Source organism: Etheostoma cragini, chromosome 2 (assembly GCF_013103735.1).
Source record: "Etheostoma cragini isolate CJK2018 chromosome 2, CSU_Ecrag_1.0, whole genome shotgun sequence".
NCBI classification, from domain to species: domain Eukaryota; kingdom Metazoa; phylum Chordata; class Actinopteri; order Perciformes; family Percidae; genus Etheostoma; species Etheostoma cragini.
Window position 1 is genome coordinate 7,971,092 of NC_048408.1, and position 25,615 is coordinate 7,996,706.

Consider the following 25,615-nt stretch of genomic DNA (forward strand, 5'->3'; position numbering starts at 1 on the left):
CTAACCATGTTAACTCTGGGGGAAAAAGATAAAAGTCAGTTGATTAAAGACGACAAGGACCAGGAGCTGACATGTCGAGCCTTAGAGATGCTTCTGTCCTTTCCAGTACTTGCACCTTTACACACATGAACGCTCGCGCATGCTTACACAACCACACACTCTTTGGCTTTTTCTTTTTTCCAACCACACATTCCACCTTATCATTCACTTTTGTAAGGAAAGCGGAGAAAAAAGGGTGCAGTGCAGTCTCATTTTGAATCTGTGCTGCCAATTCAGCACCTGCTTCTCTGCTAAAGGTTTGGTCGGTGGGTCCATCATCCATCCGTCCCTCGGTGTCTTTCAGATTGGGTTGTATATTCAGCAGGATATTTTGTTGTTGTCCCGTGCAGCATGGGTGGAGGGGGCTGCACTAGACGTTATGGTATGGATGTTGGAACCTGTCAGCAAGACAAAAATCTTCCTAGGATGATGTGTTTTTTTTTGGGGGGCGGGGGGTGGATAGTGACTTGTGTGGCATTGACTCTCTCTCCTGGTATCATCTAACTCTCCATCCAAGTGGAACCGGTCACAAAAGAACCGGAGTTCAATAGTAAGGTGCATTCAGTTTGACCAATGGACAGGACTGTCTGTGTGTGTGTGTGTGTGTGTGTGTGTGTGTGTGTGTGTGTGTGTGTGTGTGTGTGTGTGTGTGTGTGTGTGTGTGTGTGTGTGTGTGTGTGTGTGTGTGTGTGCTAGATATCTTGAAGCCCCACCAAGCTGTTTGCTCCCTCAGTTCCCCAGTGCCTTTTACAGCCCTCCAACATCAGATACAGATACAATCACTCTTCTCTTCTCTTCTTTTTTCTTCTCTTCTCTTCTCTTCTCTTCTCTTCTCTTCTCTTCTCTTCTCTTCTCTTCTCTTCTCTTCTCTTCTCTTCTCTTCTCTTCTCCCACCCCCTACGCATTAATGTAGGAAACAGATTGCTGCATTGCTGTACAGTATGTCTGCTAGCCCTCTGCATCTCTTGTCTGCTTTGCTTTTACTTTCCTCCTAATCCCTCTCTTGAATGATTTATTTGAAGGGTGAAACTGGGTAAACACAATAGGGCTTACACACTCATCTACACCCCCCTGACCTCTCTCTCTTGCCCTGCTTTGTCTCTACCTTCTCTCTGTTTCTCTGTTTCTCCCATCCTCCCTCACTCTCTTTCTTTCTTTCTGCCTGCCCTGCACCTCCAGCTCCAGTGTCAGCACTTCTCCTCCCACCATGTTTGTGTCACTGTGCTTTAGGAATAAATCAGAGCTTGTTTGACTCCTGTGAGCCCCACATCTCACAGGGCCACAGCTGCTCTGCGTCCTTTAGGACCAAAGATGCATTGGCAGGCTTTAATCTTTCAAAGATGTGTGATATGCTCATGTGAGGGATTAACTGCATATGAAGGGTGCCACCCCCAAAATGATGTTACTTGAACTTTACTAGTAAAAGAAAAAAAGAAAAGAGTAAAGAATGTCGACATGAGTCTTTCTTGCCATAGAAAAAACACCTGACATAAGCTAAATATCAAATTAAAGCAATATTAAGCATGTTGTTTTCTTTCTGAGAGTAAACTAAGAGTGAGCTATTTCCCCTGTTAGTAGTCCTTTGCTAGCTAGCTTAGCAAAGGACTACTAACAGGGGAAATAGCTAGCCTGGTTCTATACAAAGCAGTGTTGGGCAAATGAGTCTGTTACTGTAAAGGGAATATTATTTTGGTAAGTATTTGTAGGGGATTAATTTTGAATATAATTACTAACCTCAGTGGTATTCTGTTACTACCACATGCAAGGGGGTAGATTTCTTTGTATAGGCGACTTGATATCAGTAGGACTGTTAGCTTGGCGCTAACACGTTCAACCGGTGATGGGAAGTGGCCTCCCTTACCTCTTTACTTACATGTTGTGTCTTTTTAGCTGGCATGCTAGCCACTGTTAAGAATTAGATGAGAAGATTGATGCAACTTTATGTCCGTGTGTTAAGCATGGAGCATGAGCTGAGAGGCAATTAGCTTAACATAGCATTGAAACTGGGATTGTACCTTGTTTGTTTAACCGGGCCGTACACGAATAGTAATGTGAAAATTCCCAAGGTTACATGCTGGAATTATTTTATGACAATGAAAAGGTTATTTGCAGACCCAGGGAAGTTGCTGCTTTTGGCCATTGTTCACCAAGATAACACCTTGTTAGATCACTTATTGTCGTTTTACATTTCCCTTTTTATTTGGATTAAACAAACAATATAAAAGAACATGCGTATGAAGTGCTGAAAGGAATATTCCTGCTGTGTCTCTGCTAAGCTAATTCTCACCTGGCTCCAGCTCATTAGACATGAGCTTGATACATACAACTATATTATGATAAATGTTGATGCCATATGATTAAAGTAGTTGTTTCTCCTCTTGTTTCCCTAGATGCAGATACTTGACAAGTTCCCAATTGAGGGAGGGCAGAAAGACCCAAAGAAGAGGATCATCCCATTTCTCCCAGGTAATAGCCTGCTCCAGAGCTCCAGTTATCTGAGCAGGCTCCCATATTAATAATGTATGGCTGGCAGTTGAGGAGGCATCAATATGAGCTGGTTACTGATGCCTGTCTGTACTGAATGTGTGTGTATGTATTGACAGGTATGTGTGTTACAGTCTTTCTGCTGACGAGCCACTCCCTGTGACTTTCAAATGTAAGCTGTGTATGCATGTCGGTATGTCCATGAAATTGTTTTGTTGTTGTTTTTAGGACATTTTTGAAAAAATGTTTGTGTGTTTCTAACCAAGGTTATCAATGCATTTGATAAATTGATTAAATATCGTGTGTGTGTGTGTGTGTGTGCGTGTCTGTGTGTGTGTGTGTGTGTGTGTGTGTGTATCCTAGTATTGATGTGAGTCATGCCACATGTGTGTCTCTCCTGCTGTGAGCCATCGGCTGACATTCAGGTTCATGGCAACCTACAGTGTGACAATGATCAATGGCGGTGTTTGTGGCAGTTCAGTGTCCCGGGCAGAAGGCTTTACAGTGATTCTGCTAATCATACCAATGTCTTGTGTGCCAGTGTGTGTGAGTGATTCTGTGTATACCGGTATGTTTGTCATGCAGACTTCTGTCTAATTTAGGAGTAACATGCCCCAGCCTGTTTAGTGCAGTTTATTTTAACAATCGCTCTGTTTAAGCCCTGTGGCCAACACATCTACTGTAAATGCTCTCCATCTCCCCTTAAGCCCTCCTCCTCTGTGGAGTCTCTCTCTCTCGCGCACGCTGACACACACTCACTGGTCTCACATTTCAAGACCAATATCCACAGCGCTGTAGAGCAGGGGTGGGCAATTAATTTTCCCAAGGGGCCACATGAAAACCAGGAACTGTTGTGGAGGGCCAGAGCAATAGGCTAAGCCCAATTCTGCTCTATATTAATTGTATCTCTTTAGAAAAAGCAGTAAATGGTAAGGTCTTTGATAAGCTGCAACTGGGAAGGGCACACATGTTTGAATTAGGACACGAAAAAAGTAAAGCAGACATAGTACAAAATGCAATTATGTCACTATTTATTGGGGCTTTTCCCTTTATTGAAGTGATAGATATGAAAGGACAAGAGAGATGGGCATAGCCACAAGGCAAAGAGCAACGGTCGGATTCAAACCCACACCGCTGCAGGACTCAGTCAACATGGGGCAAACACTTTTTCTGGGGGAGCCCGAGGCCGTCCTCCCAATTATTTCACTATTTAGTCACATCCACAAATGCAACTGTGACCAAAATGTGCATTTTGGTGTGTCCATTGGCTTCTTCTTTTTTTAAACTTTTTTAGAACATGAAAAAGTGAAGCAGACATAGTACAACATGATGTTGGCATTTTGCATTTCATGTGCAAATAGGCCTCTGTCTTGCAGTTTGGTGTTTAGTTCATTCATTAGTGCAGTCACATCCACAGCAAATGCAAGATCAGCCAGTTTATATCTAAGAGCACTGTGATGTCTTTGCCTTTCATACTTGAATCTCTGTGCTAAGGTCCCATACTCTTTTGAGCACCTTTAAGTACCCCAAGCTGAGCCACCTGACAGCTGTGTGGTAGCCTATGTCACCATGTTCAGTGTAGCAGAGCAGAGTCCACCAACCACTCTTTAATAAACTCCCCTTCAGAAAATTACTGTTTTTGGCGATCTTGTGTGAGATTCCAAAGCTGGGTTGTGTCTCATTCCACATACTTCCGTCAGTACACTGCTAATGTGCACTTACTGCCATAGTTCCCACTTTTGATGGTTAGTATTTTCCCAAAAGGAACATTTATGTTAAAACACTTACAGGAAACGACGAGTGGTTGCCTCAGCTTGCTGCCTCTCAAAATCTGACAAAAATCTATTAAAATTACCTTTGGTTGATCAATAAAACTGACAAATTGAGCAACTGTAAGGCTTATTTCTCACTTAAAATGTTTTCAGAAACATGTTTCTGTGAACTATTTTTGTATAATTTGAGATTGTATTCCAAACGAGCCACCATCTGGCCGCTATTTAACTCGGTTATGAAATCCGGAAGAAGCCATGTCACGTCCCTGGTCCCTCTTCTTTCCACTCTGTAGTCAACATGGCGTAGTGTCCATCGTTCCACACTGAACTTTTTGACCGTTTTTAGGGAGTCCTCCGGGTACTTTCAGTGCACTGACTGGTTATGTAATCTACACTGTTGTTCCTTTCACCGTTTAATTAGCTGAGCTTCAGATGTCCGTGCCCTCTCTGCTTCAGTCAAGTTGTATTTCTCTGCGTATTTAGCTTATCTTAGTTTTAGTGTTTATTGTAGTGGCGATCCAAATTATAATCCTTCAACACACCGATCTGTTCTCCGCAGACTAAGCACACCGCTTTGGCGCTCTGAATAGACCTCTCTTTTTTCCCATGAGCTGACATGTTTAGGGTTAACAGCTCATTCACATCCAAGTTAACGTCTAATGAGCTCAGTTTGCGGCTTGCCGACACATCATTTTCATTGCCGCCTTCAAAATAAAAGCAATGCATTTGTATTCCATGCATGCTGTTGAGTAAAAAAACGCTCTGGGTTGTTTGCATTTCTTTAAACCAATCCCAATTGTCCTAGGGCGGCGCTAAGCTCTGGACGCACCAATGGTGGCTCTGCAAAATTGTCTCGGGAAGGAACTTATTTTGGTGGAACATTTGCAACATGCTAAAGAAAAAACATCAGAAACATTATTTTTCCAGTAACTGAACTCGATCCAGACTATGCAAACATAACCATTTTGCAAACCAACCAAACATCCACCATTACATCTTGTCTATGAAGCACCAGGTGCATGCAACATTACTGACTGTGAAAACTGTGAGAGAAAGAAAGAATAAGTACAAAATATACTTTAAGTACACCAGTACTTACTTTGTTTTTACATATATATATATTTATTTTGTTTATTGAATCAGAATCTGCATATCAACAAGTAACTAAAGGTATCAAATACGTGTAGTGGAGTAAAACAGTTGCCTCTGAGATGTAGTGGCGTAGAAGTATAAAGTCGCAGGAAATGGAAATACTTAAGTGGTGTACAAGTACCTCAAAAATGTACTTAAGCACCTAACTTGAGTGAATGTACTGAGTTACATTCCACCACTGATCATCATTAGTAATACTCTCCCTGGCCTCAACTTCATTCTATGTCTTCACTTAAAGGCAAGAAGTGATAACATGAGGACCAGCAATGCTAATGCACTGATAGCATATTTGCTTGTAATAATAGGGTCATTTAAGGCAGACTTGTACTTGTCAAAAAAATGTAAATGTGCTGTATTTATATAGCGCTTTTCTAGTCTTAACGACTACTCAAAGCGCTTTTACATCTACAGGAACCATTCACCATTCACACACATTCATACACTGTGGTCAAGGCTGGCGTGCTAGGTGGCACCTGCTCATCAGGGAAACACTCACACACATTCCCACTCCAATGCGCAGCATCGGGGGCAACTCGGGGTTCAGCATCTTGCCCAAGGACACTCTGACATGGGACTGCAGGGCCAGGGATTGAACCACCAACAACCTTCCGATTGGCTGGCAACCGCTCTACCACTGAGCCACAGCCGCCCCAAAGAAAAAAGTCCCAATGCTAATTAAAAACTAATATTCATCATACTGCACAAGCACAGCTCCTTAAATAGAACATCAAAATGAGCTGATCATCCAAGAAACACTCCCATCATCATGTTACACTTCGGAAACAGAATGCAGTGCATACCTTTTGATTATAGGGGTTAGGCTCGTTGGTGGTTTGACTTTAATGTTCCCCCTGAGTGGGATGGAAGGAGGGCCTGAAATGCATGACCCATGTGTGTATAAATCCTATTTGTTATTTTGAAAGCCATGTCGCAGACAGAGGTCATGGAATCCATAGGGGGACAGCTGGGGCCTTGAGTGTCGGACTGAGATTGCTTTGGCCATGAAGGATCACCTCCATATATTACTGACATCTCCTGCTCGGCTAGGGTATTGCATGAAGACTCAACACTGCTAAATCCCATTACAGTAGGGCTGCACAACAGATATTGTTTTTTTATCTCCATTGCAATATCAACCGTTGCAATAAACACATCGCAAAAGGCTGCCACATACTGAGGAAGACTCTCTTCACTTGTGTTAGTTGAAAGAAAATAACTATGGAAAACTGCACTACTACACTTAACTAAAAACTGTTGTTTCTTTTTAGTGGTGCCTGTGTAAATATTCCATTTGTTCAATAAAAGAATGCTGGAAATGATTTCCTTTCATATATTTTGAATTTAACAAGCAATTTGTTGTGTTTTAGCAGAATACTGAAATCAGCAGAAAGGCAGAACTGAGTACATGTGACTGTTTAATTGCCGCACAGAATATTATTATTCAACAACGTTATTGCATATGACATATTTTCCTCATATCGCGCAGCCCTACCTTACAGCTGTTGTATTTCATCATCACACTTTTCCTCTGTTTTACTTTACCACCTCCCACAAGTTTTATGTTTTTCCTTTCTCCTTTTTTCTCCCCTCCAGGCAAAATCCTGTTCCGAAGGAGTCATGTGCGAGATGTGGCCATGAAGCGGCTGCGTTTCATCGACGACTACTGCAGGGTAAAGAGGCCTTTACTGTAAACATCCTTCTGTCTCCATCTAACTGCGGGGCATGTCCCCCAGCCGGTGAGGGGTCAACGGTCACGGCCCATAGCGTCCTTTCACATACTTTAAACATGGCACGTGGGACAGTTGTGGACAAGGGAAAGTTTCCTTGCAGTGAAGAGCTGCACATCAGAGCTACTCTGAGAAGTCTGAAGAGTCTGTAATGTGCTCTGACACAGTTTTCTGAGGCCATGAAGGACTCGGCCCGGTGGGGAAATGTTATAGACAAACTTTGAGCTCATCCATTATTTCAAAGTCACACTCACTAACGAGCATATCCCCTGATAGTCTAAGTAAAAAAAGTTCCCGTCCAAATGCCTTCCCAAAGGAAAAAATAAACCTTGAAAGCATCATTCTCTTGTTCACGGCAGATTTGCCTTATCACATCCCGTTCCCTCTCATATTAGTTTTTTTTAATTTATGCCGGATTCAGATCCTTTCCTCCGTCATGCCCTCCCCACTTCCTTCCTTCCTCAAGGCACAAAGCCACACTAGCAGTAAGAAGAGTGTGCATAAAATCCAATCTGAGCTCTTGTGTTTGTCCCTACACACACAATTAGGGAGCAGTGTCATTGGCCTGCATTAGGAAAGGCTAACCACATATAAGCTGGGTAATTGGGACCAAAAGAAGTTGAAAAACTTAAAAACAATGTACACCCATGATGAACCGGATCTTTAGCTCAGTACAGGCAAAGGCTTCCTCGTTGGTCAAATAACCCAAAGCGGTCTAATGTTTACAGTTGCTGTAGCCGGGCCTGTTTCTTGCCCAGTACTGAAGTGTGTCGCACTGTTTACTTCCTGCATCCTGTTTATGGGGCAAACAACACAGAGGAAGAGTAATTACTCAGTGTTCTCAAAGGATCTGCTCTCTGGAGATTGCAGCTTGCTGAGTCCATCCAGCTGTGGGCGCACCGTGAGATAGAGCCTATTCAATCACAACCACAAGGCTTTTTCATAATATAGGATCAGATGAATGAAATGTGAAGTTAGCCTGTGCCCATTTTAAATCAAAAGCCTACGCTGTACATATGTCTTCGCCTATATTCACGGTCCAGCACCTTATGTACATTAGCTATTCCTTTGGGTGAAGCTTGCTTAAATATAGATGGTTAGTCAGACATATTATCCTCTTTTTGACTCCCGTGTGGCTTTCTTTATTAACATACCTTGGAGGAAAGAAGGTTATTTGCCTTTTGACTGACGGGTAACCAATTATTCCTGCGCACCGAGACACAATTATTTTACAAAAATAACCCTGTCTAAATGATTCTCCTTAACAATATTGAGGTGTATCATACATGGATTGTTATACAATTCTCCAAGAAAACCCATGAATGTAAAGTTATGAAAGATCTTCAGAGCTGTATTTGTTGATGTTTTTTTGTTTACAGCTTGGCCAAAGATTAATCGATTATCCGATTAGTTGTCAACTAATAAATGAATCACCAGCTATTTTGATATTTGATTATCATTATTGATTGATCCGTTTGAGTCATTTGTTATGTAAAAAAGTAAATAATTTCTGAAGCTAGCTTCTTTCTGTAAATGTGAATACTTTCTAGTTTCTCCTCTCCTCTATGACAGTTAACTCAATATCTTTGAGTTGTGGACAAAAGAAGACATTTGAGGACGTCATCTTGGGCTTTGGGAAACACTGATCCCCACTTTTTTTCACAATTTTCTGACATTTTATAGACCAAACACAAAACGCTTTAAGCGAGAAAATAATTGACAGATTAATCAACAATGAAAATAATAGTTGCAGCCCTTAAAACATCATAGACGTATTAACACCTTATACAGTTGTTGTGCTTGCAAACAAATTACTACTCAGCAGACACAGAGCAATGGTAACATTTATTTGGAGGCATTTTTCTGGCTACCTGATTCATTTAAATCCGATATTTACTCTCCTCATAGCTCTGTTTTGGACTCCATCAGTTTTTAATTTTTAAATGGCGTTTTGAAACAAAAACGATCTCTGTCCACACAAGCATTTTAGCTCTGTTGCAGAACTAATCTCCATCCATATTAACCACTCTGGTAATGCATATTACGTGACCATATGCATACACAGGGCATGTGCGTGTAGGTGTAAATGAGAGGCAGATTATTTCACGTTTTTTTGTGGTTGAAAATCATGGATGTATAAACAATACTTTGCAGAAAGAACAACAATGGTGAAATATAAGGCCAAGGATTTATTAGCTTGGTGAAACTGTTACTGAAAGGCATGTGAGCCTACCTAACTATAAGACTGACTGATGTGCATCATCGTCTCCAAAGGTCTCCGTTTGTGCCCGTCCGGACTACAAAGCAACCCAGAGTTTTCAAACCAAAACAGGGGCGGCAGTGTTTCCAAATGTCTCCTAATATGGGGGCTCGGAAATGCTGGATTAGTGTGGACTTAAGGCATAAAATTAGCAAAATATATTTGTTTTTTAAATGAAAAAGTAGTGTGGATGTTTCCTTTGTCTGCATGTTGCTGGGCAGGTAGAATTCAGTGAAAACTGTCTTCTGCATCTAGAAACCGGGCTGATTAGAAATGCTTTTCAAAAACAAGTCAATCAATAAGTTTTAAAAGGCTCCGTAAAGTTAAAGGGTGACTGCAGAGTTGAGTGATAATTCTCTACACTAATACACACAGCATTGGATATATTTTTAATATCGAAAGCATTGAGCTTTTAGATGCTTGAAAATATAACGAGTAAAGAACTGTACTAATCAATCTACTGTAGGCTGCCGTCTCTTTATCCCCACATTCTCTCTCTGTCTCTCTCTTTAGGCGCTGGTGCGACTCCCCCCTCAGATCTCTCAGAGTGAGGAAGTGTTGCGCTTCTTTGAGACTAAAGCTGAGGACGCCTACCCCCCAGTGGAGTGAGTGTCACATACTGTACTTTGCATACACAAAGAAGTGCCAAACACATACTGTATGTATCATAGACTGTTAAAAAAGTTTGGCAGTCTCTTTGGCAATTTGGGTGTCACCAAGCCAACCAAGACAACCATAGTTCCATCCATCCATCTTTAGCCGCTTATCCGGTATCGGGTTGTTAGTTTCAAAGATATTTTAATTCAGCATGTACCAGGTTGTACAATATCTCCTGGACACTTATATTAGCAAACACACACCATAATTGCACAGGTTTACAAGTAAGAAGCCACCACAGGTTACTTGTTTACTTTACCTATAACCTGGATTAGTCTGTACACACACACATATACAGTATGAATTCACACACAGATGAACATGCATGCATACAGTACGTAAACTCTGGATTTTCAATCACAAGCAATCACTTTGTTGATTGTTAATGTTGCTCACTAAAGCTCAGATGTGAATACACCCTAGCACATATACCTAAGCACCTGTGTTATGATATAAGTTTCAGCATCTTTTGCATGTTATTGTTTTCACACATAAAAATGTGTGCCCCAAAAATACAACAGGATTGTACAGTGGCTAAGCTCATTACCTCTCTGTCTGTTCCCATTTTCTAGTCTATTCCCAAATCAGCTCTTTCTCTCTGAGTTCGTTAAAACCTCATTCAAGGCCAGGCAGAAGGGGGTGAGGGGTACAGAGAGAAAGGATTTGATGGATGTGAGAGTGGGAGGAGGAGAATGACTTGTTTCATAACAGGAGATAGCCCCTTTGGGTAATTTTTAATTAGAGAACACACTCTCCTCTCCAAACCTGAAATGCCAGTATTGCACTATTCATTTGTAATGTGTTCTTGTGTATGCACCAAGACAGTTGTACCTGAGGCGCTGCAAGTACGCTTGTTAGATCCAGGCTATGTCTTTTTTAGTATTTAAATTACTTTTCGCAGTATTTCCTCCTGTCTTCATCTGCTGTCAATTTGAGTTTTGTCCTCACCTTTCTCTCTTATACGAGAGGAAAGCAAAACAAAGCTGGCTTTGTGGAATGACCTGTTCCTGATAAAGTTTTTCAGCACCGTGTCATAGGGTACTATCTAACCTGGCCTCATACATTCTTTCATTTTAATTGATACGACAGCTCAAGGTTGCAAACGCCGACACAATCATTCTTTGATCAAAAGCTTTCGTTTCCTCACTGACTTGTGTCCTTGTAAGCATTCCTATGCTTTTTTTCCTTCTCCTCATGAGCATCATTCTCTCTCCTCTTTCTCCCACTCTCTTTCTTTGTCCTCTATGTACCAGTGGGTTTTGGTACTGTACATGAAAACAAACATTGATCTTGTGTCAGGAATTGTGGGTTATAAACCCATATATTTATGTACATATCACACATAATCTGTTAGCCCCCATCGGTGAATTATAGATATTTAATTGTCATCCACTGGAATATAACAAGTTTACTATGGAGAAAGGGAATTGAAGTATTCCATCAAAGAAGTTCACCACATGGCCTACAGGGGCCATGATTATGAGAAGAGACAGCCACAATGACGAATGAAAAATAATAATATCATCTTAAAGGAAAATTCCGGTCAATTGCAATATGTAGCTCTGTTGTTTGTAAATTTGGAGTGCTGTCAGTAGAGAGAAAAATGAAAACAATCGGTTCTGTTATCCTCCTGCTAGCGTACGCATGCAACAGGCTTGAACAGGGCAAGTTTTAAACTTGTTTTTAACCTCTAAACATGTTAAAAATGTCATTACGATTGCCAAGCCATGTGCAGTTATTCTTTCCAAGTAAAAACAGTGAATTTGACCGGAGTAGATGTGACAGAAAATTCGCTGTGCTCACTCAGAAGGAATCACTGCATATGGGTAGGCACTTGTAATGACATTTTTTCATGTTTAGAGGCTAAAAACACGTTTAAAACGTGCCCTGTTAACACCTGTTGGGTGCAAAATCTAGCAGGATGATAACACGGTGTAGGCAGCACCGATTGTTTTCATTTTATTTATTCATTTAAGAAAGTATGTAGAGAGGAAAAAAGAGGTCCAAGGATTGACCTTTGAGGAACTCCACAGGTCAGAGGAGCACATCAGCTATTTGCAATTTGAAAAAATGCTACAAAGTTGGGTCATGTTACGTTGAATAAAAAATATCAACAGCTCTGGCAATCAGCACATTGATTGAGTTTTTACAGCAACATTAGACAACTAGCATAAACCAAAGACCATCGACCAATTAAGCTGTGCCTAAATAGGAAGTCAATCAATTTTATTTGTCACATTCAATTAGATAAGACACACGTCCAGTGATGTAGTAAATGGATATGATTGTGAGGTGTTGTATCTCAGGTCTTTGAGCTTTGTGACTTTGTTAATGCTGAACCGTAGTCAATGAACAGCAATGTCACCTAAGTTTTTTTCTTTTTCACGTGAGAAAGGGTGGTGTGGAGATTGTGTTTTATGAGGTCTTCCCTTGACCGGTTGCGACACTAAGCCAATGGTAATAAGTCCACTCTGCTGGCTAGTGAGGAGCAGATGTAATCCTTGAGTTGTTCAACTGGGCTGCAGTCTCAGAAATTGGGACAAGATGTTCCAAAAATAGACAATCACACGCTGAAGCTAAACAGGGGTTTGATGTATACTATATAGTTGCTTAAAAATAGCGTTAAAATGTCTTACCATATTACTCATATGAAAACAGCTGTTCCAATGACCTCTAGACACGTTTCAGAGATTACTAAAGGTTTGTACTTTGCATTCCTTTCCACACTGCTTCTTGTTTACTAGCTTCTTGTTTACTTTTTAAATACATGCCACGCTGCCAGGAGGTGCTAATAATCTCTGAATATTCTGAACTCTTAAAGTTTGTATTTATCTCTGTACCTATAACCCTGTGTAGGAGGCAGTTAGATGACATCAAACTTTCATCCACTTTAAACCACATTTCCTAAAAGCTTTGGAAAACTGCTTAAAAATGTAACTGGTCCAGCTGTGGTGGTTAAGTATTCTTATCTTGTTGACTCTTTACCTTTTCTGATTCTTAATCTCCATGAGAAATTATGGGACTTATACAATTACAATTAAGTCACTCAAAGACTTGATTGTATTTCCTGCAACTTGTAACAAAATAACGTAATATGAAAAACACTAGAAAAGGTGGTTGCTTCCTTCAGTTGCACTCAACAAAAACAACTCTTCATAGACTCTTAAAGTGCCCATATTATGCTCATTTTGTACCAGAAAAGGTTTACATGGTTTTATCTTTGTACTTCACATTGCTGCAGATCCTGTTTTCACCCTGTGTGTTTAGGTGTCTGTTTTAGCTACAGAGTGAGACATCTCACTTCTTTACTATCTCTGTTGGGAGTCGCACATGCTCAGTAGCTAAGTAAGAAGTTAGAACACATCAGCTAGATGACTCTTTCTCCAACTTTGGTCAGTTCAAGGCAGCTGGGAGACTTTTAATACACAAGGGCACACTTGTGGAACACCTGCAGAGCAGGGACATGGAAGCAGTTCTTTTGGAGATTATGGTGAACAAGTGTGTGTTGTAGCAGTGTTTTGACATTGACATCGGACTAGCATGCTAGTGCCAGCATGCTATGTTTAGCCACCTTGTCTCGACTATTGACGTAGAAAGGCGTGCCGATTTTGAACAGCTCACCTGGCGACTGAAGGAAGAGGACATTCAGAAACCTGGATCTCACTCAAAACAGCATGGATAGGTGGATAAGTTTGTAGGGGTGTAGAAGCACCAGAGACAGAAAATTAAACACCAAATCCCCAAAAAGGGGATTTTGTCATTATATCGGCACTTTAAATGAAATCTTGAGGTATGGTGATGAGGGAGAACACTGTGATGTAGTACTATTGGATCTCAGTGCAGCTTTTGACACGGTAGACTGCAGTATCCTAAATTACAGCCTAAGGCAGTAGGTGGGTACCTCCTACAGACATACTTCTCTGATGGGAGTTTCTCACTCGCTGCTGGTAACCTCAGCCTGAGGAAGTGCTGTACTCCAGTCAGTTTCGGATCAAATGAAGCCAGAACCTCTTCTGGCATCTCTGTATCCCTGCAGGCCTTCACTCTGTCTTACTGAAATAAGAAAATACTCAGTGGGGTGAACTGCCCCCTCTCTGTTTAAAAAAGAAAAAGACTGCTCAGTTAATGGTTAGTAAGACGTCATGATCCAGGGGACTTGACTTGCGCCGGGGCTAAATTTGATGTGTTCCTTCCATTCCCTACCCATAACACATCTGCTAAATGAAAATGAATCATTGTGGAGTGTGTTGAATGAGACTGGTCATTGATTTAAAGCAGTGATTGGAGTGTGTGTCAGTAGTGTGTGGTTTATTAATGTCTGTGTGCAAGTACACGTGTGTCCTAAGTGCTGTGGAGAAAAAAAGGATTAGAAACCATGAGAAGGATCCTGAAGAAAATGATTAATCCATCATGGTTTGTTTGAGTGTGTGTCCTGTCAGCTCATCTATTATATCCAAACAATCTTTGCAAAAACTAGCCTAGAAGTCTAGACCCACCTTAGTGTTAGCAAATGTGATTTGTTGGCTTGCGAGCTGAAAAAAACAAATTCTGGTCAGGCCAATCACATCCTGTATGCAGTCGGTAGGACGGCAAAGTTGCGACGGTTCCCTGCTACTTGAAAACAAAGAAGATGGCTGCTGTTGTTGGCAACCAGCGGCCTTCGGAATCAGTTTTAGGCGCTACTCTGGAAGACTTGGAGTTAAGCACTGAAGTCATTCTTAAAAAAGGAAGATGTGTTAGGAGTTTTGCCAACCGGATACGGCAAAAGTTTAATCTATTGACCAGTGTTGCTCTGGTTGGCTACTGCGTGCAGAGGGAATTTGAAAGACAAGCATTTATCCCGCCCCTCAGATTGAGCCCTGCCAATAGTGAGTTCCCAGACCCCACATCTTGATTCTTTCTACGATCTGATGGCCATTGTTGCCCCTAAATGAGGGACCTTTCGTCCTCATTTGTCCCTGAATAGACATGGATTTATACATCAGGTCAAGGCAGAAACAGCTGATACAACATTATAACATTACGTTACTGTCGACGTAACTGGTTGACAATCATCAGCAATTGCTACATGTTCATGACAGGTGTCATGACATAATAATGACTGTGTCAGGTCAGTCTTATGCACACCCCTTCAAATGAAGTGTTACGTTATAATAAGAGTTTTCTCGCAAAACATGAAGTGCAGAATACTCTTTTTTTCTCAATTACATTGTTTTGGGGATTTTTAGGAGCTGAAATCGTAATCACAATAAAAGTTTTTAAATAATTGCCCAGCCCTGCTTTTTAAGTTGTGGCTCCTAAACTTTATATCTTTCTCCCTTTGTTCCAAAGATGTATGGACACTGTAGACACCTATAATCACCCTTTAAAGGTCCCATGACATGGTGCTCTTTGGATGCTTTTATATAGACCTAAGTGGTCCCCTAATACTATATCTGAAGTATCTTTCCCGATATTCAGCCTTGCTGCAGAATTAAAGCCACTAGATCCAGTCCCACAATGAGCTTTCCTTAGTATGTGCCATTTCTGAGTCTGTAGCTTTTGAGGAGGAGAGAGGGGGCAAGGTGGAGGCTAGGGGTGTAGCCTTGACCAACTGCCACGTTGCTCGTTTGAAAGCCATGATGTTGCTCTACCATAGGTGGGCGGGCAAAACAGAGAAGGGGGAGGTAATCTTTCTCCTTATGACCTCATAAGGGGCCAGATTCCAGATCATCCCATCTGAGCTTTCATTTTCTCAACGGCAGAGCAGGATACCCAGGGCTCGGTTTACACCTATCACCATTTCTAGCCACTGGAGGACCATAGGCACGCTGGGGGAACGCATGTTAATGTTGAAAAACCTCATAAAGTGACATTTTCATGCCATGGGACCTTTAAACTCCTTCCTTTTTCCTCACTTTTTCCCCCCTTCTCTTCCAAACTAGTACTCATTCTCTCCTCGCCATTGTCCAAAAGTCATACAGCATCATTTCCCTCTCTCCTCCTCCCCTCCCAGTCTCCCACCTGTGTCTTTCTCCTCCCACTCATTTGTCCGTTCCACTCCATCTGCAGCGAGCAGGATCCAGGAGGCAGTCTCACTCAGCCTTAATGGATAAGCTGCCCCATTCCCCTCACTATTAGAATCAATAGAACTCACTTGAGGCCACACAGCAGGAGCAGTGTGCAGCAAAACCGGCGTAGATGTGGTTAAACCCTTTAAGTGTGTCAGCTTGTTGAGGAGTGGTCAGCCAAGCGTGTGGCCCATGGGTTTTGTGTACATGTATGTGCTCTCATGTGTGAGCATCTATTGATCCGTCTGAAATGGAGCGGTTGTAGTGTATACTTCATGCAATTATACCACAACATTTTTGTGTACATACCCAAAGAGATACAGCGCCGGGAGAATAGCGTTTTATTCCAAGACTAAATTGCTCTTGCTTGTCTTGTTGAGTGCAGCCGCTTTGTTTTTGTCAGCTTATTTCTGTGCTTCTCCCGTCTATCTGTGTTCTACAGTCTCTGCTGCTCTATTTTGTCTCTTGCCATCATCTTACATGGATGCACTCATTCACCCACCCACCCAATGCGAGGTCTGACTCACTTGTGCTCTCTTTCTCGCACGCTTACTCACAGGGTGTTGTCAAGGTGGGGTTTTGCTTGCTACAGTAATAGCTTTGGGAGGGCCGGACTGTACATGAGTGTGATAAATAGAGCGGGGCCAGGACAGCTGTAGCTACCAGGGTGATGAAATATGTCCACTTCATCACTTCCTGGAAAAGGAGAAAGGAGATGAAACGGATTGGGGGTCGGAAACAGCAGAGTGAGAGGTTGTTTTTATTCCTTGCCTGTTTGTTTTCTTTTGACAGGATCAACTGTGAAATCCTATTTCTTATATACTGTCTCCATAAAATCTCATCAAATGAGTCATGCTTGACAATAGCCAAGACCTCTCCTCCTCCCCTGTAAGATTGAATTTTCTGACTATGATCTAATTAGAAAAAGTGAGCCTCGTGCCTCACAGTGTAGCACAGGAATCAATCCCATAAATCAAAGCTAAGAAAGCACAATGACCCTGAGCACATCCCACCATCAGCCACGGTTTTCTCTCCCCCTCTGTGGCGTTTGAGGAATACCGACCCCTGTCTGCGGAGCAAAGTACCGCCGCTCAGTGGAAAGCCAGACTCCAATCTGATGTCACTCTTGTGCAATCAGTTGCTTCTGTTGAAGCCGAGCGTCCTTGATGTTTAATGCATTTTGAATGGACCTTTAGCTGGATCTCTGTTTTTTTTGTCTGCTTTTAAAAATATCCTGCAGCAGAAATAAGGTAGTGTCTCCAAACGTACCTCAACTATAACTTATCTCCTGCTAGTTGAAAATTAAGTTTGGAGGCACCACCTTACCAAATCATTAAATTTCTTTTGGGTGTTGTGGTATGTAGACGGTCACTAAGCTCTCGTCTTACTGCCTCAACGCCGACTGCTCGTAGAGACCAATATTATTTCTCCAGGTTGGAATACGATTGTTTGTAGCTCATTATTAACCTTACTACGGTAGAAATGATGCGTTGTTTTATGAGTAAAACACCTATTTGTACTACAGTAGAAGATTGGTACCATTCTGGGTATTATTAGTGGGATAATTTATGAGATACACATTTGGTTTCATTAGCGCCTGTATCAAAGCAAATATTATTATAAATAGATCTGAATAACAGCGCATGGCATGGAGTGATCTTATTTTACAGAGCACTTGTGTATCAGACTGCTGCGTCATTCATCTGGCAAACCGAGGGAGGGGGGGGGGGGGGGGGGGGGGGGGGGGGGGGGGGGGGGGGGGGGGGGGGGGGGGGGGGGGGGGGGGGTTGTAGCTAACCTTGGGACGATAAGCTCCACGTCCCTGCATTCAGCCGGTGACAAACAGAACTCAGATTTAGCATTCAGATTCAGTTTTTTGTTCATGGTTCCCAGCTAGCCTTATTTGTCCTGCACACCTGTCTGTCCTGACACAACCTGTCTCGCACCCATCACATCTCACACACCGCAGTGAGTCTGCAATCCTCTGCTATACGTTTTGTCCTGAATTGTGTCTACTTAGGCCAATTTGTGCCCTATATCTATTGTTTAAAGACAGAAGATTGAAGATGGTCTATTACCAATATGTTGCCTACTACTAAACTTTTTTTTTTGCAAGTTAGACCGTGTTTAGGAGTTTTTTACCCAACTTTTAATCTGCTTGTCCCCCTCTGACGCACCAGTCTCACTTTGTAGATGTGTCAAGTATTTTCTGTACTTGTCTAAAAAGATAAAATGGGAATCTATCCTTTAAAGGATCACACTCATACCATGTTGGGAAGCACTTCTTTGTGTACTGCAATACTAGAGCTGTAACAATTCCAAATTTTGCTGTCCAATTAATTGTCTCAAATGATTGTGATCATTGCCTCCTTCAGTTACATTTTAAAATATTTATTTATGTATCACTTTGCAAACAAATTCAAGTTTAAAATGAATCCTGGGATACATCTTTTGGTTATCACTGTCATGTTTTGCAGATGATGTAATAACACAAATACACAGCCTATGAATGAAACCATGGCTCTTTATCATAAAACTTTGTGTTTTTTATTTCTTCTTAAATGAACATAAAAACGGACAATTACCATCAACAGTCATTCTCCTTAGCTAATGTTAGCAAGTAATTGCTTTTAAACAAAGAATTGGCGATTAGGTTAAAAAAAAAATGCTATTATGCAATTAAGTAATAATTGTTACAGGCCTATGCAATACATTTGCATCAAATGACTGACAATAAAGTAAACCACAGCCTTCAATCAAGCCACAGTATCTCTTAATCCACTCTTTGACTAAGAGACTCTCCACATGGTGGTGTGCTTCCCAATGCAAATGGAGTTTATCTGAGCCTTCAGCTGCTGTGTCCAGTTCAGCCACTGGTCTAATCCGTTGTCCACTCACAGTCCTCCTCAGTGCTTCGCTTCCATTCCTTTATAAATGAACCACTGTCTGACCAGCTTCTCAAGCATTTCTCTTGGTCTTTTTCTGTCGTTCTTTCTGTATATGTGTTCATTCCCCCCCCCCCCCACACACACACACTCTTCCTGTATAAGATCTATTTCCACTGGATGGAATTTCTCTCCAAAGCTAGACTCCCCTTTTTCCCTTTTTTGTGAGACAGGATTGTTTTCTCTTCTCTTACTTAGCGTTTTGTTGCCCAGCATCTTGCATTTTTATCGAGTCAATTTACATGGGATGAAGGCTGTGATTTGTTTAATCTGTCTGTGCTGTGGTATAGCAATCATATAACTATCAGCCTAAATGGCATTTTCTGTCCTCTGCAGACCATAACGGTGACAAATTCCTCAATTAATATGCGCATACCGCATTTCAGCCATGATGAAAGTATCGGCCACTGCCCCCATAGGCTCCCGTAGCGAGAGATACGGCTGGTGTTATCATTCATCATGCCTCCTCACAACCCTCCCCATGAATAACAATAGGGATCGACCTTGGCTTGTGCCTCCAAGCGAGAGATGCTGCAAGATTATCTGATTATTACTGGGATAAGTCATGAACTCATGTGATTGGTCAGGTTTTGGGGCTCTTGACAAGGGATTGCCTAAGTAGCAAGGTTGTCCCTGGTGACAGGATGAAGATGGATTTGGTGTTTTGGGGCTAATTAGGAATAAGTTGGTGATAACGTGTTGGTGTTCCAGAGTAAGGGAGGAGAATTGGGGCATAACTGTGTCCATCTCTGTCACTGATATTGTTAGAAAATTGTATTTAAAAAGGTGACTATAGAAAGAAGAAATATATTTCTTCCTCTTAGTTATTTAAAGTTGAATTTGTAACCACTAAAACAGGCGGAGAAACGCGTTCCGGCTGCGCGGTGGTTTTGTTCCGTCCTCCATACCGCCATGGTCACCCTCAGAAGCGGAGCATCTTGCTGCCCGACTGTCACTAAAATGCTCTCTACAAGCACTTTACAGAACAATCACATGTTTATTAAGCTAGTATATGCCTTCCACTATAAGCACCCATGCAATTAAATTCCATGCCTTCTCTTTTTTGGCATCTCTCTTTTTGAAAAAAGATCTATGGTGTGTAGCACTGTTGCATTACACTGTATATGTTGTTTGTACTGCACACCGAGCCAATTTGGTCTTTATTTACCCCAAATAAGATTATTAATACCATAAGGATAGGATAGTTAGGATAAGGTCATGATATGGGTGTAGTGGAGAGAGGTTGGATAAATGGATTGAATGAGGTAAGTGAAGCTCAAATTATACTAAAGCATCCACTTAGCCCCAAGAGCCCTTGATAAGTATATTTCATTACCTGCCCATGTGTCTGTGCAGGTTGACCACACCAGTGGTGGAATGTAACTAAGTACATTTACACAACTGTACTTAGGTACACATTTTAGGTACTTTACTTGATTCTTTTCTTTTAATGCCACTTTCTAATTCTACTCCTATATTGTACATTTTACTCCACTACAATAATCTGGTAGCTTTCGTTACTAGTTATTTGACAAATTAAAGCTTCACTACTGCGTAACTTTTACGTTACTTGTTACTTTTTTGTTACTTTTGAAAGCAGTTAAAATTATACAAAAACTATCTTTGACCATAAAGCCAATCTATGGTTTATCAGTGAAGTGTCTGAACTAAACTGCCGACTGGGTTCTCTACTCAGAGTGACAGCTGATTCATTATGAACGAGTCCAGCGCAGGTTGAATGGACATCGGCAGGTCATCAGCGTTAACTGCGTTTTACAGTGGCTGCAGCTGAGCTGGCGTGCGCAAATGTGATGTCATGAGAGCACCTTAACTGTTTATTCTCCTGGGTGTTGGTCGCGACACTAGTTGAAGCCTTCTCCTGAACAGAGGTGGTGCTAATGAGTAAAGGCTACCATCTATTGCTCTTTCTACGGACTAGAAGAAGAAGAAAGAGGTAAACAACGGCAGAACTGGCATCAGCATTGACGTCAATGCTTCAATGTGATTCGATGACCTGCTTTGTCGGATCAAGCCTTTCCTTCACCATGAAAGAACTCGTCTTAACCCAGTAAGTCATAAGAGAGACTTGCAGTCTCTCTGAGAGTCCTGGCATCCGGTTGCCCTCCTGTCACATGCCGCTGAAAAAAGTGGGAGTGGAAAACTTTGAGAGTAGTGCGCGCCCTCTGGACAAAAAATCTTGGCGCACCAGCAAGATCTATGTTTTGTTACCAAATATTCAGTAGGAGCGGGTTACACTACTTTTTACCGAAAAAAGTAGTTGCGCTACTGTGACGCTGTACTTTGCTCAATACATGTGGGAGGAGAGAGAGGGGGAATTACATGCAGCAAAGGGCCGCAGGTCGGAACCGAACCCGAGGCTGCTGCGTCAAGGAGTACACCTCCATATATGGGTGCCTGCTCTCCCTGGTGCGCTACCCAGGCGCCCGTAAAAGATCAGACTTCTTCTTCCACCACTGGTCCACACACAGACCAAAACGTATGACTGCACATGTCCGACTGCAGGCCTGGATAGTACACAGCCACAGTACACCCAGTGTAGTAATTAAACTGTGCACTTTCCTGCCAAGTATGTCAGGGCCTTGGCACTCCCCACATAGGAAGGAAACTTATGTGTGCTTATTTGCCTAAAACATCCTCAGCAATTATTTTTTATATCTGCAACCTGCATGTGTCTCCGAGCGTTTAGACGTCAATTGATTACTTTAACTCCATCTGGAGTGTGAATGCCTGCAGTGAGCTTTAGCCTTGTCGTGGCCATGAGGGCTAATATACAAGGGAGGGCTGAGGGTAATTTGGGGCTCTAGAGGGGCTTAGAGGAGGTGGGAGGGTTGGGTCTGAGGTCCGGATTTGGTAACGCTGAGGGATGAACTGGGGTGTGGAGGCGGTAGAGAGAGAGAGAGAGAGAGAGAAGCCAAAACGGTAATCTCGGGAAGTCTTTATTTACTGGTTTTGTAGGCTAGTTTAGCAGGGAGCCATTGAGAGTCATTAACTTGCAACCATTGTGTTAATACTTGTAAACACATTGATTAGCTCTTTATCTGCTAACCCACTCACATGGTTGATAAGTAAAGCCATTGCCTTTACAGACCAGTTTCACAATTATTTTTCTTTTTAAGCTACTAAAAGTTTATATAAGATAGTAGTTGGAGTTTATAGTTCAATCTAATCGCTATAAAACCTTTAGAATTGCAAAGAAGTGCAACACAAAAGGCCCAAGGAGTGGGGGTCGGGGGGTGGGGATTCTTCCTTTCAGAGCTCAATATTTTCTTTAATAGGCTTGACACAGCTAACAACCTCATTTCATCACCCTTAAGGCCTATTCACAAGGGAAGTGATTGTCGCGCCTCGTAATTCATTTCCAATGAGCGGCGAGCGGGCGGTTGAACAGTTATCAGGACATAGACAGCGGGGCTTCTGCTTGTCAGAGCATCGGCCCAAGACTGGATTTATCAGGCAATGCCCGTAATTATGACTATGCTAATTTGGCTAACTTTAGCTATTAACAATAACAGTATGTTGTAAGGAAAGACTAGGCTTGCCACTATCTGTTATAAATCAGCCTGTGATTAGGGATATGTGAAACCACAATCAGCTAATCTCATTCAGTTGGATGGCATGGATACAGTAGTGTAGGGGTGCACGACTCAGAAAATGTCACGATTCAATATCAACGATTTTCAATTCAAAATCGATTCTCAATTTTTTTTAAATAACTATTCAGAGTATGTACATGTAGTTACTTTTCTCATGTGATAGTTGAACATCATAACAAAAAAAAAATGAAACGATTTTGGGAATTCTATGAATTGATTTTGAATCGGTAGAGCTTGAATCGATTCATAAATGTGAATCGATTTTTTTTTTTTGCACACCCCTACTGTAGTACCCAGAATCTCCATGGTTACCACACATTGATCGTCTGGCGTTTAATGTCTGAGCTTTTTACCTTCACATGAGGAGCGTAGTAGACCCGGAAGCCGGAAGTGTTGCTTCTCCTCCATGTGAAAAGCCCTTTAAAAGTAAGGTTGGGCATGGTTTGGATGTTAACAATTCTAATTCCAATTCCGATTCTTCCTTTTGATCCAGATTTGTTGAAGTGTGGAGTTGAAGCGGGTCACATGCTTATTTTACAGATAATAGGAACATTTTTATTTGATCCAATAGTAATTTACTGTTTTACCGTACTCTTTCAACGTAAAAGAAAGTCACACTTTAGATAGCCGTTCCTAAAACTAAAACAATGGCATCGGTAAGTACGGGAGTTTATACAACGATCCAATACCACATAATAAAGCCCTAAAGAAAATCTACATTAAAGTAGTTTATTTACGTTCTTATCCCATTATAACTGACTGTCAAACTGCATAATGAACAGTTCTGTGGTATTCATTGTTTGTGTTTGTTTATGTTTCACTCAGAGTTTTACCTGAGCCAGACCGACAACAAAGATAGAAATCACACCACATCCACACAGAGACAGTAGTATACAGCTATTAAATAATAATAAAATACATGGCCCACTGGTATCGGATCAGTACTCGGTATCAGCCGATACGCAAGTTCAGGTATCAGAATCGGTATTGGGAAGCAAAAAATTGTATCGGACCATCTCTATTTGGAACTGATGATCGGATTCAAAACCAAATTTCCCGAGTGATTTCAATAACACAAAACTAGTTCAGCGCCACTTCAATGTGCTGCTGTAGATACCAGTCAAGGAAGTTGGACGGTATAAAAACAAATAATAATAATTGTATCTATAACAATTTTATATATAGCACTTTTCAAGCATTAAGCACAAAGGGCTTTCTTATGACAGAAGAACCGCCTGAAAATCGCAGATTGCTGTAAACAGTAAATGCTCATTCCTGAATAAACAGTTGAAAATACCGTGACTAACACGTCTGTAGTCCTGCCTGACCCTTCCACCACGTGCCCTGCCTCACCGTACTCACTCACATCTGCTTTGGCTTGACCATCAATGTCAAGAGCGCCAAGCTGTGGAACTGATGAGACGTGCATGGGTAGCTCCTTCTCCATGAAGCCGTGGCCAGGGAATATTCTGTGACCAAATGTCAGTACGTGATGAAAGGTGTGGCTAATGTGCGTGTTTGAATGTTTGCAACTGGCCCATCTGTTGATGTTTGGTTATCAAAATACTGTACATTCCTTCATTTACTGAAGATTTATACACACACACACTAACATACTGTAGATGCCATTTTAGTTGCAGATGGTTGTGCATAGTCAACATCTACGTCTGTGCATGTTATAATCTGTCGCTACAAATACACAGGAAAACAGGTGTATGAATGTGTGTCGCATCACTTCGGATTCTGTGCGACATTGTAGTTAAACTGGTATTGATTTGGATTGTATTGATGTGAGCATTTCTTTAGCATTGAGACTGTAAAATGTAGCTGCACAAGATATCGTTTTTTATCGTCTTCGCTATATGAACTTGCACAATGTACACATCGCGGAAGAAAATACTAGAAAACTGCACTTTGAAATGTAGCTGTCATTCTTTTTCATTGGGGCCTTTTGTGTTCCATTCAATGTTCAATAAAATAATGTTGGAAAAGATTTTTTTCTTTCTTTTTTATTGTTATTATTAACAAGCAATGTATTGTATTTCAGCACAATACTGAAAGCAACAGAAAGGCAGAACTGAGTACACATCAATTTTGTTTTTTATTGCAAGTAATATCCCTATCGTGATATTCAACAATATTATTGCATATTTTTGTCATATCGTGCAGCCCTAGTAAAATTCTGAAAGTTCTTCATGCTTAAAAACTGAAAAAAAATCAAGGGAACGCCTCTTCTACTTCTCTACCGCCTGCCTTGAGATTCCACCAAACCACATAAAACCCCCTTTTCTCCACCACTGCAGTATGTATTCTTCCCGTCGCCTTTCACCCCTCGTATCCTCCTGTCGATACCTTGAGGAGACGTAGGAAAAGAGCTTGCAGCCGGAGCTGGTTGCTCAGCCCTCGAGGGAAGAGTTTGATTTCAGCCTCCGGGACTCGGGTCACTGGATAGAGTCTGGACCCTGTGTTTCTGCTTTCCCTCCTCATCCGCCCACCCTCTCTCTACGTTTTGCCTACCCCTGCCCCTCCTTTGTGCCCTAATGCTTTGCAGATGCCTGCAAAACCATACCTCTAAAAAATAAGGCCCAAAATAGCCAGCTGCTCTCCCCCTGGCATGTCCTGATGTAGTGTCAAATGTGTGTTGCTTAGCTAACAAGCTAAACATCTTTGTTTTGACTTTTATTTTTTCACAGAAATAAACCTGTCTTAACTGACACTGCAATTCTCTGCTAGTTGCTAGCATTGCTCATGTGGCTTGACTGGTATTTGACTCCCGAGCTGTTCTACTGGGCTAATGCTTGGGTGCCATGCAGGCATGTAGTTCTAAAGCCCTTTGTGAATGCTTAATGCTAACAATCACCCACACGTGATGCGAGCGAACCTCTTACTTTGACCTGCTTTCCATGACAACAGTT

General features: G+C 41.7%; 1 protein-coding gene and 1 long non-coding RNA gene across 5 annotated transcripts in view; one reads left to right on the forward strand and one right to left on the reverse strand.

The window, feature by feature from the left end:
* Positions 1 to 15,405, reverse strand: part of LOC117953748 — a 19,610-nt gene extending 4,205 nt beyond the window's left edge. Inside the window, exons 1-2 of the long non-coding RNA XR_004658677.1 lie at positions 15,395 to 15,405; positions 14,657 to 14,659 (exon numbers count right to left, since the gene is read on the reverse strand). This is a non-coding gene — a long non-coding RNA (uncharacterized LOC117953748). The remainder of the gene's footprint in view (positions 1 to 14,656; positions 14,660 to 15,394) is intronic.
* Positions 1 to 25,615, forward strand: part of sh3pxd2aa (SH3 and PX domains 2Aa) — a 118,098-nt gene that overhangs the window by 33,626 nt on the left and 58,857 nt on the right. For all 4 annotated transcript variants that reach the window (XM_034886235.1, XM_034886240.1, XM_034886247.1 and 1 more), the window contains exons 3-5: positions 2,430 to 2,505; positions 7,041 to 7,117; positions 9,948 to 10,039. In XM_034886235.1, coding sequence (XP_034742126.1) covers positions 2,430 to 2,505; positions 7,041 to 7,117; positions 9,948 to 10,039 — 245 coding nt within the window. The remainder of the gene's footprint in view (positions 1 to 2,429; positions 2,506 to 7,040; positions 7,118 to 9,947; positions 10,040 to 25,615) is intronic.